The 12,346-nt window shown below is 38.9% G+C and overlaps 2 protein-coding genes across 3 annotated transcripts in view; both read left to right on the top strand.

The window, feature by feature from the left end:
* slc4a1b (solute carrier family 4 member 1b (Diego blood group)) overlaps nucleotides 1-11,028 on the top strand; it is an 11,750-nt gene extending 722 nt beyond the window's left edge. The window contains exons 2-18 of one of the 2 annotated variants that reach the window (XM_014013919.1): nucleotides 1,978-2,022; nucleotides 3,985-4,164; nucleotides 4,307-4,442; nucleotides 4,818-4,890; nucleotides 5,033-5,075; nucleotides 5,214-5,398; nucleotides 5,913-6,123; nucleotides 6,866-7,069; nucleotides 7,145-7,293; nucleotides 7,373-7,567; nucleotides 7,685-7,933; nucleotides 8,077-8,166; nucleotides 8,257-8,423; nucleotides 8,524-8,765; nucleotides 8,861-9,030; nucleotides 9,666-9,839; nucleotides 9,932-11,028. In XM_014013919.1, coding sequence (XP_013869373.1) covers nucleotides 4,008-4,164; nucleotides 4,307-4,442; nucleotides 4,818-4,890; nucleotides 5,033-5,075; nucleotides 5,214-5,398; nucleotides 5,913-6,123; nucleotides 6,866-7,069; nucleotides 7,145-7,293; nucleotides 7,373-7,567; nucleotides 7,685-7,933; nucleotides 8,077-8,166; nucleotides 8,257-8,423; nucleotides 8,524-8,765; nucleotides 8,861-9,030; nucleotides 9,666-9,839; nucleotides 9,932-10,012 — 2,526 coding nt within the window. In that variant the 5' untranslated portion in view covers nucleotides 1,978-2,022; nucleotides 3,985-4,007 and the 3' untranslated portion in view covers nucleotides 10,013-11,028. Of the gene's footprint in view, nucleotides 1-1,977; nucleotides 2,023-3,857; nucleotides 4,165-4,306; nucleotides 4,443-4,817; nucleotides 4,891-5,032; nucleotides 5,076-5,213; nucleotides 5,399-5,912; nucleotides 6,124-6,865; nucleotides 7,070-7,144; nucleotides 7,294-7,372; nucleotides 7,568-7,684; nucleotides 7,934-8,076; nucleotides 8,167-8,256; nucleotides 8,424-8,523; nucleotides 8,766-8,860; nucleotides 9,031-9,665; nucleotides 9,840-9,931 lie in introns of those variants that run through there. The other variant, XM_014013920.1, reaches the window with a different exon arrangement.
* Nucleotides 11,029-11,955: 927 nt separating this feature from the next.
* The window catches only part of LOC106521392 (nucleolar transcription factor 1-A), a gene marked incomplete at its 3' end in the record, with an annotated part of 9,734 nt that continues 9,343 nt past the window's right edge, over nucleotides 11,956-12,346 (top strand). Inside the window, 1 exon segment of the mRNA XM_014013941.1 lies at nucleotides 11,956-12,246. Coding sequence (XP_013869395.1) covers nucleotides 12,213-12,246 — 34 coding nt within the window.

Here is a 12,346-nt window from a genome sequence, read left to right on the forward strand (position 1 = left end):
GTTAGTTAGTTAGTTAGTTAGTTAGTTAGTTAGTTAGTTAGTTAGTTAGTTAGTTAGTTAGTTAGTTAATATCATTGTTTTTATTTTCCAATGTATGTATGTTACTTACACAGTTGTGTGCATGAATATTTGTTATGTGGGATGGATTAGATTTTTTTTATTGTAAAACAAATTCAAACTTACAAATTTGTAGTAAATGTCCTGATTMTTGCCTTCTTGTTTTATTTTTAAGACTTTTTTGGAAGAAATATTTGTAGATATATGTGAAATTGCTGTTTCTAGGATGACCATGTTCGTGCCTAATGATGCATGAAATAAAAAAGTGCATTTTGACATTTCATGTAGCTTACATTGACTCTGAACTCATTACTTAATTCTAAAATGTATGACATATCACAATGTGAAATTTAAAGAAAATGAATTGATGGGAAAATATAGTTAATGTGGTTGACAGAATTTAAGTCGTTTACAAGCTTCACCCAAATTCTTGTTTATAGAACTCTGTYGTTGAGTTGACCATTTTCTGTTGTAAGATCTTGGTGCTTAAAAAAGGTGGCTCCTTCACATTTTGAACCTATGAAATGACTTCATTAATAATACGTCACACTATAACACTTCAATACCACTCATCCTTGTTTTTCTACGCAATGCAAAATATATATTGCTACAAATAATTAACAAACTATAACCTAATTTGACCCTCAAACTTTATATTTAAACTTGTAGGATCAGCCTTTCCCCAACACTTACACACATGCACACACACATTTACATGTTCTTCGATAGCATCTTGCCAGTTTAGTCTGAATCTTTTCTGAACAGTGGTGTTTTGGAAATAAACCCTTTTTGTTTTAGGTTTGATCATAGATAAAACAAAAAAAAGGCACGACGGCTCAGTGGTGATGCCTCACAGCAAGAAGGTCCAGGGTTCGACCCCCCTATTATTCGGACCTGGGGTCTCTCTGGRTGGAGTTTGCATGTTCTCCTCAAGCTTGTGTGGGTTTTCTCCCCACAACACAAAAACATGTTCAATATGTTGCCTTAAAGGCCCAAGCCACYCTTGCAAAAGAGATCTTCGATCTAAATGGAATTTGCCTGGTTAAATAATGGTAAAATATAATAAAAATGTAAAAACACTAGTGGTTGAAGAGAAAAAATGAAAGCCACCAAAAGACTTCTAAAAGCCACCCAAGCTCTCTATAAAAATTTGTAATAGGCTTTTAGTGTAAAAATATATGTATTGTATTGCCATAATAGCTTTTGTGATAAGCCAATTTTTAATGCTTTTTTATTTTTATGCACCAACATAATTTCTGYATCAATAAATGATTCTTTTGAGGTTAATGTGAAGTTAACTCATCAGAGTTTTCATGACAATTGAGTTTAAAAACAGCCAATATTTCTCACTTTTGTTGAAGTTATCGAAACTTTTTTGTTAGAATGTGGAATATCTCTGCACAGCTTGTCTGTAGATTATTTTAGCCCCAACTTTTGCTTTAATGCTTTCTATTTCTCTATTTCCTCCCCAAAATAATTTCACTTCCACTGACTCTCTGACTGTCTGTGGTTTTATTTCTCTGCCTTTGACTCTGTTTTCATTTTACCAACTCAATATTTGTTGCACCAAGACTCTCTGAAGTGAACTTGTCAATGTTCAAATTTAAACAAATGACACACAATTATTGGCAACAAGACGTGATTCTGCTGATTTCTCCGATTTAATACAAATTAAGAGATAAACTTTAGTGGCAAATAATTTAATGGTAATTTTTATTCTAGGTGATGATCATGATGCATGTTTTCAAAAATATCAAATCAAAAACACTGAAATATCAAATATTTTGATATGTATCTATTGTGGCTTTAAATTAAAACTCATCATCAATATTCACTAAAAGGTTATCAAAATTATTTTAGTAAAACACCAATAATTTTATGCAATTTTATGTTATTAATTGAGTGTATTTTGTCTATTAGCTGACTGGAAGACAGACACCAGCTGCAACAAATACAACGTGATAGGTAAGGGGCATGACCCCCCCCCCACACACACACACACACACACCGTATGTATTGACAGTCCAAACAGGTTCAGGTAACGTGTTCAAAAGCTGCCATTCATACAGACGACAGAAACTCGCACTGAACCAAACCTCGGAGCCAGCTTATAGTTGACACCCAGCATGTTTACTGCAGACACAAGGTGTCACCTTCCAAATTTTTTATGATCCWTGTCCACTTTGGTGAAGAAGAGGACTGAAATGTCACCTGACCGTCACAGAGGAAACCAACACCCATAATATCATGTGTTTCTGCACTGTGGTGAAGCATGAAGGTGATTTTGCCTGAGCCTGTTGTCTGCATAGTAATCCTTAGTGCATGAACAGAAGTCAACTGATCCAAGAAAGAAAATCCAGTTGCCTTTTAATCAGGTATTAAAGTTCATTCTCGTCTTAAAGAGAGGATTTGTTTCATGGAAAACATCTTTTTATCATGCCATCATTTGATTGGGTTGGATAATGAGCTTTAGAGCAGAGCCTTWAACAAGAGTCTCCATAAATCCTTTCCTCTTGTCCCGACTAAACCAATGGAGAAGTTTTTCAGAAGCCTCTTTCTGTGGTTTCAGGTGTGCATTTGTTTGCTGAATGACAAGATTATGCATAATAGTTTCTTATAAGCTGACCTGTTTGCCGGCTCTTAATTTAGAAAAGCATTCTCACAGGACCACAGGATGATGCTGCCGTCACCATGTTTGGTTTTAGAGATTAGAATAATAAGATCAGTGTCTGGTTTCCTTCAGAGACTGAGAGTTCAGCTCAAGAAGTCTTTTACAAACTCTTAATGTGTTCTTTGGTTTATCTGAGTGCCCTCTCTGTGAGGTCCCTATATTTTCTAAAGAAAAGTGAACATTAGCATGTTAAACTAGCCAGTAGGGTGCACAAACCAATGCATCTTTTATGCCAGTCCCTAACTAAATGGTCACAAAGGACTTCAAGTACTTGGTCGAACATATGGTAAAGAAGAGATTCCCTGGCAGGATGAAGTGGATGAAGAAAATTTCAGGAGTGACTTGTGGAAAAAGAAGTGTAGCATGAAAGCTTGTTTACCTGTTTGCCATATCCTCCATCAGCATGACTCCACATCGACAAAATCTATTTTGACTGCTTTCTTTCTTTGCAACCTGACATAAACCTGTTTTACTGGTATATGAACAGTTTCCAGTGGGATATACAACAGTTCTCCTGCAAATAAAGATATTAAGAATATGACAATAGCCTGTATTNCCATCAGCATGACTCCACATCGACAAAATCTATTTTGACTGCTTTCTTTCTTTGCAACCTGACATAAACCTGTTTTACTGGTCTATGAACAGTTTCCAGTGGGATATACAACAGTTCTCCTGCAAATAAAAATATTAAGAATGTGACAATAGCTTGTATTAAGAAATAGTATTTGAATATTTTCATTAACAGTTGTACTAAAATAATAAGGAATTAGATTAGTAAAAATTGATAACTAATGCTAGAGTGGTATTATTTTTTCTCACTCCTTTTCGACTTTTTTCCAGTTCTTCTTTATTTTTTGTTTCTCTCTTCTTTGCTTAAAATGATTGTCTGTACAWAGTAAACATGTTCAAAATAAACCAAACAAATTAACAAATGCAGTAACATTTAACCATTTGGAATAAATTTGCTTTCAAAGATAAGCAATACAAATCTCTAAATTTAATTTTGTATGTGTTTAATTTAATGTTTAATGTAACCCTAACCACCCAGACCTCCCCGGGCCAGCATCCTCACAAAATAAATTTGGGTATACGTCAAAATGTAGAGCTTTTTTAATTGTTTTCCATCTTCCTAAATTCAGGTCAAAGGTAGATGCAGTGACGTAGATGAAGTTACCAGTGAAACCACAGCCCTGCTTACAGGCGGTGCAGCTCTAATTCAGCCACCACTTCTGACCAAGTCTGTTCCCTTGCAGGTGTGTGAAAGCAGAAAGAGCTCATGAAGGACGAGGAGCAGCCGGGGCACTGGCAGGAGACRGGCAGATGGGTGGGCTACGAGGAGAGCTTCGACCCGCAGGCGGGGGTGTGGGCCTCCTCACAGATCTCCTACCTCACGTTCAGGAGCCTCATCCAGCTGCGGCGCACCATGAACACTGGTCAGTGACAGAATAAATTTAGTGTTGTACTCAAAGTTTCATTTTGTAACAAATAAAAAGCCTCCATAAGGTAGAGAAAGTTTTTGAGCACGATGTGTGTGTTTCTAACTCAAATCTAATTTACCTTTTTACTCAACTCAAGTTGTGACCATTTTCGACGGCGAGGAGAAGACTCTGGCTGCCATCGCTGAGAAGATGGTTGCTGAGATGGTTAATAAGAAGGAAATCAGGTCTGGAGACCGGGAAGGTGTGCTGAAATCGCTGGTCCAAAACCGCAGGTATCTTTTGAGACTTTAGCCAACAGTGACTCAAACACAGGGACCTACATTTAAGTATTTAGTTGTGGCAATTAACCAAAGCTCCTAACGAGGAAGGGAGGCTTTTATGGTCTGACTTGAAGAAAGTTGCCGCTGTGGAGACTAAACTTGTGATTATATGAAGCTGTCTCTGACCAACAAACCGCTTTACAGTACCTGTACGGCAACCACTCTGTACAGAAGTTACACAGAACATTTAACATCCAGAATGGAAGTCCAGCTGTTATTTTAGAATTTCAGCCATTTGTGTTTTTATTTGCTTTATTAAACACACTAAAGAAGAAAAACCTGGAAAGTAAGAAAAGGAACATGTCAACAAGCCTTTTCTGTCTGCAGTGAATCATCTGATCCAGAAAGTCAAAAGCTGACTGATGGAGTGGACCTGCACAAGTTTTCTGTCCAGGAAAGAGTATGTTTTTTTTCACTGATATCTCTGTGTTTGCTTTTTTATTGTTTGTTTGTTGTTTTTTTGGCGAACATTTAAAGTGGTGCAGAGCATACTGTATATAATACATTTCTGACTTGCTCTGCTCATTTTTCTGATCTTTCAGAAGGATGAAAGTGATCACGTCGAGGCCTCAATGGTGCTCGTAGGTACGCCACTAACTTTCCTTTTTTTTTTAAAAATGCTCCTAATTGTCTATCTACATTTGGGCACCTGCTTTTTGTACACATCTTTATTTCAGCACATGCGATTGTCCTGTACAATTTCAACTGCTTTGTTTTGACCAGGAGCCTTGGATTTCCTRGAGAAACCCACGGTTGCTTTTGTGCGTTTGAAGGAAGCGACGGCACTCGACTCAGCCCTGGAGGCCCCGGTGCCTGTTCGCTTTGTTTTGGTTCTGGTTGGCCCTGGCAAGGCTGACATGGACTACCATGAAACGGGCCGAGCTTTGGCTGCTCTGATGGCTGATAAAGTAAGTAGGATCAGAGTTTTGATAAGTGTAACGCATTACCAATTGCGGTTCTAAGGGCGGGGCCACTGGGGCATTGGCCCCAGCTGAAATCTGATTGGCCCCCTGAAGTGCCCCTGTCCTCTTTAAAAGCCATCTATAAGGGGGGCCTTGTTGTAAAGTGGTACATTTTTTAAAAAAAAATACATTACAAGTGTTTGATGTGTAAAAAGTACACACTGGGAATTTGTGTGAAAGGATGTTGAACAAATACTTGGCCCCTCTATGAATATTGTGGTCCCTTGATGGCCCCTTACTCAGAAAAATCCTAGATCCGCCACTGCACCAATATTATGACTCTGAGGAGAATAACCTGTAGTCTTTACAGGTAAATAAAATGCTAATGTTTTACGCATTTATCTAATCTTTGTTTGTTTAAAACAGATTGACAGAATATTTGTCACAGAAAAATAAAATGGATACGATCTGACTTCCCTGACTTCCGTCTCTACTTCCATCTCCACTTTCTTCCTCCCAGGTGTTTAACCAGGCAGCATTAGATGCAAAGAGTGCCAGAGACCTGACGGACGCTTTAGTCGAATTCATTGACTGCAGCATCGTCATCCCACCAACAGAAATCAAGAACGAAGCTATGCTGAGCTCCATCATCAACTTTCAGAAGAAATTCCTGAAGGACAGACTGCACTCCTCAGAGATCATGCCCCGCAGGGACTCCAAAGCTCATAGAGGTGAGGGCCTGTCTCACTACTACACATTGTCAGCCTTAACACCAAAACCAGTCTTTATGTTAAAAGGGAAATATTATGTGTTTCTCGGGCATACATATTTAAATACTGTACCATAATAAAGTGTCTATGTCATGTTTAGTTGTTATTAAAATATTATTTTTATGTTTAAATAGAAAAAAATATCTTATCACTTCCTCTTCTAAACGCCTCGAAATTGGCCTCTGTCTCTTTAAGAACCACCTTCCGCTTCTGTCCCGTCCCATTTCGGTGCAGGGGGGGAGGGGGGGGTCGCGCGCGTGTTGTGATGCAGTTTATTTGCCATCTGAAAATACATTTCCTCAAAGGTATTTTGAATCTGAAAAGACCTTCACTGAGTGGGCAGCAGTGTTAAGAGCAGCAGACAGTTTAAGTTTCACTTTCACTTTGCTCTGTTACTGCYGAGAGCCTGCAGGAGTCATGGACGGGGTGTGTGGGGTAAGGGGTGAAAGATTGGCTTGGAGACATGTCCCAGGGGTGTTTCTGGTCACAAAAGACATTTCTGGTCCCCACCTGTCATTTTGCTCCTCAGCATGGCTTCCTAAAAACGCTACAGGATTTCTCAAACATGCATAAATGAGTCAAAGCGAGGCTTTGGGCATGTTTTTTATGAGAGTATAACATTATAACATGATTTAAAACTCAAAAAAGTTGATTTTACATGATATTGCCCCTAAGTTTTTATGCCAATTTTTTTCCTCTCCAGTTTCTATTTCTAGTGGCTCTCCTGCTGAAGACCCCCTTTCTCGCACCGGTCGACCATTCGGGGGCATGATTCGAGACATCAAGAGACGCTACCAGTACTACAAGAGTGACCTCACAGACGCCCTGAATGCCCAGGCTCTTGCTGCTATCATCTTCATATACTTTGCTGCCTTGTCGCCTGCCATCACTTTTGGAGGACTTCTGGGTGTGTATGACATGTGTGTGTGTGTGCGGTGCCTCTGTTTATGAGCAGTAGGCACTAAATTTTCTGTCTTTTCAGCTGAYAAGGTGGACAACATGATGGGTGTATCGGAGCTCCTGCTTTCTACCAGCATCCAGGGGATCATCTTCTGTTTTGTCTCTGCTCAGCCCATCCTGGTTATCGGTTTCTCTGGTCCTCTTTTAGTTTTCGAGGAGGCCTTCTTCGCTGTGAGTCGTCTTTTTCTAATCTGTTGTCCATTTAGTCCTGACCAAATTCAACTCATCCCCGGTTTCCTTCATTTTTTAGTTCTGCAAGTCCCAGGACATCGAGTACATTGTAGGGAGGGTGTGGGTCGGGGTGTGGCTCATCATCATTGTGGTGACCATTGTGGCCTTTGAGGGCAGCTTCCTGGTGCGCTACATCTCACGCTTCACCCAGGAGATCTTCTCCATCCTCATCTCCATCATCTTTATTTATGAAACTTTTGCCAAATTAGGAAGGGTAAAAGAAAAAAAAAATCAGCATTATATGTTTCACAAATGTCATTCATTTACATAATTCTGTCACCCAGAACGTCTATCWATGTTTGTAACATCTGATCTCTTAATCTCCATTCAGACCTTCAAGGACCACCCACTAATTCTGAATTACGATCACCTGAACTCAACAATTGAAAACCCCTGGAACCCAAGGATGGAAGAGACCTTCATCTACGACAACGCCACCGGCAACATCACCATTATTGTCGACATGATAAAACCGCCATACCCCAACACGGCCCTGCTCTCCATGTGCCTCATGTTCGGCTGCTTCTTTATTGCTTTCTTCTTGCGGCAGTTTAAAAATGGGACATTTCTTCCTGGAAAGGTGAGTCCACGTGAAGTCTGCAGGCRACTTCAGAATGGTTTTGTCTTTTTGTTTTATGTGAATTTCCAAAGAATTTTATGAAAATTCAAACCAAATCCCAGAATTTGAAAAAGAAAATGGTTGACATTCTTGGTTGGCATTAGGTCCGTCGCTTGCTAGGGGACTTTGGCGTTCCTATTGCCATCTTCCTCATGATATTGGTGGACTACAACATTGAGGATACTTACACTCAGGTTAGTCTGCTTTCAGGTGCTTTGCTGAGTGTTTTTCAAGTATTAAAATAAACAGTTGATCTGATTAAACTGAGATKTGTTTATTTGCAGAAACTGGTTGTTCCCAAAGGGTTGACAGTGTCAAACCCAGACAAGAGAGGTTGGCTCATCAACCCCTTCGGAGAGCACCAGTCTTTCCCTGTGTGGTTGATGTTTGCATCCTGCATCCCAGCCTTACTTGTCTTCATCCTCATCTTTCTGGAGTCTCAGATCACAACGTAAGTCATTACACCTCCTGCAACATAACTAAATAGATCCTCAGCATCAAATAGCTTGATAGTACCATCCCATTGATTCATCCTTTGTGTCTTTGAACAGACTGATCATCAGCAAACCTGAGAGAAAGATGATCAAAGGTTCTGGCTTCCACTTTGACTTGCTKGTTCTAGTCGGAATGGGAGGGCTCTGCGCCATATTTGGCATGCCGTGGCTTAGCGCCGCGACAGTCCGATCAGTCACCCACGCCAACGCTCTCACAGTCATGAGCAAAGGACCAAAACCTGTGATAGAGCGAGTGCTGGAGCAGAGGATCAGTGGCATCGTGGTGGCCTTGCTTGTTGGTTGGTGTCTTTCCTTAGTAAAACACATGGACTTGGCACCTGACGTAGATTAAACACTGAACATTTCTTTTGTAAAATGAAATATGCACATCCAGGTCTGTCAATTCTGATGGAGCCGATCTTGAAGCTGATTCCCATGTCGGCCTTGTTCGGGATCTTCCTCTACATGGGAGTCACGTCACTGAATGGCATCCAACTGTGGGATCGTATACTGCTGCTTCTCATTCCTAAGAAATACCACCCTAATGAACCTTACGCCACCAGAGTAAGAGTCCTGTCATTTTAACAAAAAAAAAAACAAAAAAAAAAAACACATTGCTGAAACCAACATGATAAATCAAATACAGCAGACTATGACCCTCTGATGTCATGCTGGTCAAAATGTAGGACATTTGTGTTAAATCATCACATAAGTATCTTATTACATCTTGTCAGTTTTTGAAATAATTTTTTATGTAATAGAATTATGCCAGCTTCATACAAGATAAAGTGGTTCACGTGAATGCAAATTTTTATTGTAAACTAATACTGTTTTGAGTTATACTACTATTATTTACAGTAAATTTTATGCTCATATGCTAGTTTGYGGCATTTCCAGCAAAGTTTCAAAGTGTAATATTTCTGCCAAAAGTAACCGTATAATGTTAAATTGATGGTGTTGTAGCAATAGATATGCACATTAACCACAAATAATTTTTTGAGTTGGAGTTGTTTTAATCCATTTTTGATCTTGGCCCTGCTTGGACTAGTTAGTTGGTCTGAATTAAACTCTCCAAACTGAGTTAATTTAAAGAGTAATTTACAGCAGGTCAGGTATTTTTCCAACACTATTCGAATCAATYCATGCTCCCGAAATCACAAATATTGTCTCTGAAGAACGCCTGTGTTTCCTGGCTACAGGTGAGCACAGGGCGGATGCACCTGTTTACAGTAATCCAGATGGTGTGTCTAGCACTCTTGTGGCTTGTGAAATCCAGCCCAGCWTCCCTGGCGCTCCCCTTTGTTCTCATCCTYACCATCCCTCTGCGCATGTTGATGACTGGCCATCTCTTCACCGAGCTGGAGATGAAATGTGTATGTGTCTTCTTCTTCCTCTCCTCCTTTCAAGTGTTAACGTGTTCTTGCTGCGTTTGGTTGATTGTTCTCATTTGTCCGTTTCGTTTCAGCTGGATGCTGACGACGCCAAAGTGACGTTCGAGGAGGAGCCTGGGCAGGACGTGTACTGTGAAACTCAGATGCCTTTGTAGACATCTTCCTCAGCAACTAATGACACTATATGTATTGTTTATATTTTCTGAAAACATATATTTATTCTATTTTATCCTAACACAAACTTTTAATTTCCTGATGAAGACAAAAATATTTAAGTGGTTTTATATATTTATTTTTGTTTTATGAACATGAAATGCAGATAACAGATCCCAGCTGGAAGTGAATATGGATGAACAGCTTTAACATCTTAAGTTTAAATTCATTTCTTGTTTTGCTTGTCTGGAGAAGAATATTTTGTCATTTTCTTTTTTTTTCACAAAATACAATTTTATTCAAAATGCAAATGCTTTGTGTAGTTAAAGCTGGAGAAACGTAATTCAAAAGTTCAAGCCAACACCTCAGATTCAAAGCTTAAGTATTGAAAAAATACAGTAAATAAATATATTTTTCTCCCCTTTTGCAGTCACATTGAATGTAAGAGTATTTTTTTAAGTTTCTTTGAAAACAAGTCTTGTTTTCAAACATTTAGGCTAATTGTGAATAAAGATTTTGCATTTACAAGCTGTTGATCCAGCAAATTGTATGCCGGCTTTATTAAAGACATTCAAACAGTGTAAAGCCATAAAAAACGTTTTATTGTGTTGCTGTTCTTTTGTTATCTCTATGAACAAAATGATCGGCCATTTTCAGTAAGTTAGAGTCATTTTGAACTGGGCTTGCTCAGTAAAAGTACATCCAATGATTACCCTGTGAACGCTTCATTAGGTCTGTCCAGTGGGTCTTGAAATATTTTGCTAACAGACAATGTTGACTGTAACTCTGTGGCGAAAAGCAACAATGTGGCACAATGAGTAGCACTCAAATTATGTGTTGAGATTTTCACTCACAACCACACCAAATTCATGTGAATGTACGTAAAATTAGTTTTTGTCATGCTGATCATCTGTGGCAACCATCTTTAATTGAGTACATGATGTAATTAGTTGCAGGTGTTCAACCAGTGATTACTTTCTGGGAGTTTCATTTATATTTATCTCATGGTTTGCTCAGTTGGTAGAGCTGACGCCTCTCAGCAAGAAGGTTGCCGGAACAAATCCCGGCCCGGGGACCTTTCTGGGTAGAGTTTGCATGTTCTCTCCGTGCATGCTTGGGTTCTCTCCGGGCACTTTGATTAATTTGTAACTCTAAATTGTCCCTAGGTGTGAGTGAGACAGTGAATGGTTGTCTATCTCGTTTATCTCTATGTGTGGCCCTGTGATGGACTTGTGACCTGTCCAGGGTGTACCCCGCCCCTCGCACCGTGACTGCTGGATATGGGCACCAGTGACCCCTGTGACCCCAGAAAAGGAATAAACATGTATAATGGATGGATGGTTTGTGAAATATTTTGTTAATCAGGAGTGTTATAAACTTCTGCACAGTTCTGCAATTTTTGCTGTAAGATTTTGTATACAAAAACATTACTGATAATATACATAAATGTGGGTAAAAATGACTCAACAGTAAGTGTAGTCAAACAGTTTTTAATGTCAAATGACAAATTATCTAATAAACAATGAAAAGATTAAAATATAACATTGTGGTTCAACTTGATGAGTTACAATAACTAAATCAAAATATTATAAGTAATGTAATGTGTTTTTTTTTCTGTGTTTCCAAACTAATGATGAAGCTGAAAACTAATGTTGTAACAGAAAAGTGGAATTAGAAAGTTGTTATTAGAGACTGTAGAATAGCAAGTTGTTTGAACAGACTGTTTTATTTTAACATTTCATATAGTTTATTTGAATCTGTTAGGTTTAAATTGCGCAAAATTCACCAGCTCAWTCCAGTTTTCAGCATTTTAGATTCATGTTGCTGTACCACATCCGGGTCACTAGATGGCGCTTATCTCAAATTGTCAGGTCTATGTCAAATAAGCTGATTGGCTAGTTTGATGACGCTTCACTTTCCTCGTTTTTGATTGGCTTTTGTCACAGGAAGTTTCCGTATGTTGATGGAGGGTCGTACGAATGTAGTTGAAGAGCTAATCAATGCCACGTGTGTCTGTTTTCTTCTAACATATTTCAGTGTTTTGTTTTTATTTCTTTTAGCTAGACAAGACGACACCGACGGCAGATAGTAAACACATTGCTGTTGACAGGTTCCTGCAAGCTAGTAAAAGAGACGGAGTTTTTCCTGCTGTTTTCCTGTCAGCCCGCCAACTAAAACTTAAGAAGATATTTGGGATTTAAAATGGGGGAATCAGAAGATGAAGATGTTAAATCTGGTAAGTAAAATGATATCTATCTATCTATCTATCTATCTATCTATCTATCTATCTATCTATCTATCTATCTATCTATCTATCTATCTATCTATCTATCTAT

This window comes from Austrofundulus limnaeus, unplaced genomic scaffold, assembly GCF_001266775.1.
Source record: "Austrofundulus limnaeus strain Quisiro unplaced genomic scaffold, Austrofundulus_limnaeus-1.0 Scaffold108, whole genome shotgun sequence".
Taxonomy (NCBI): domain Eukaryota; kingdom Metazoa; phylum Chordata; class Actinopteri; order Cyprinodontiformes; family Rivulidae; genus Austrofundulus; species Austrofundulus limnaeus.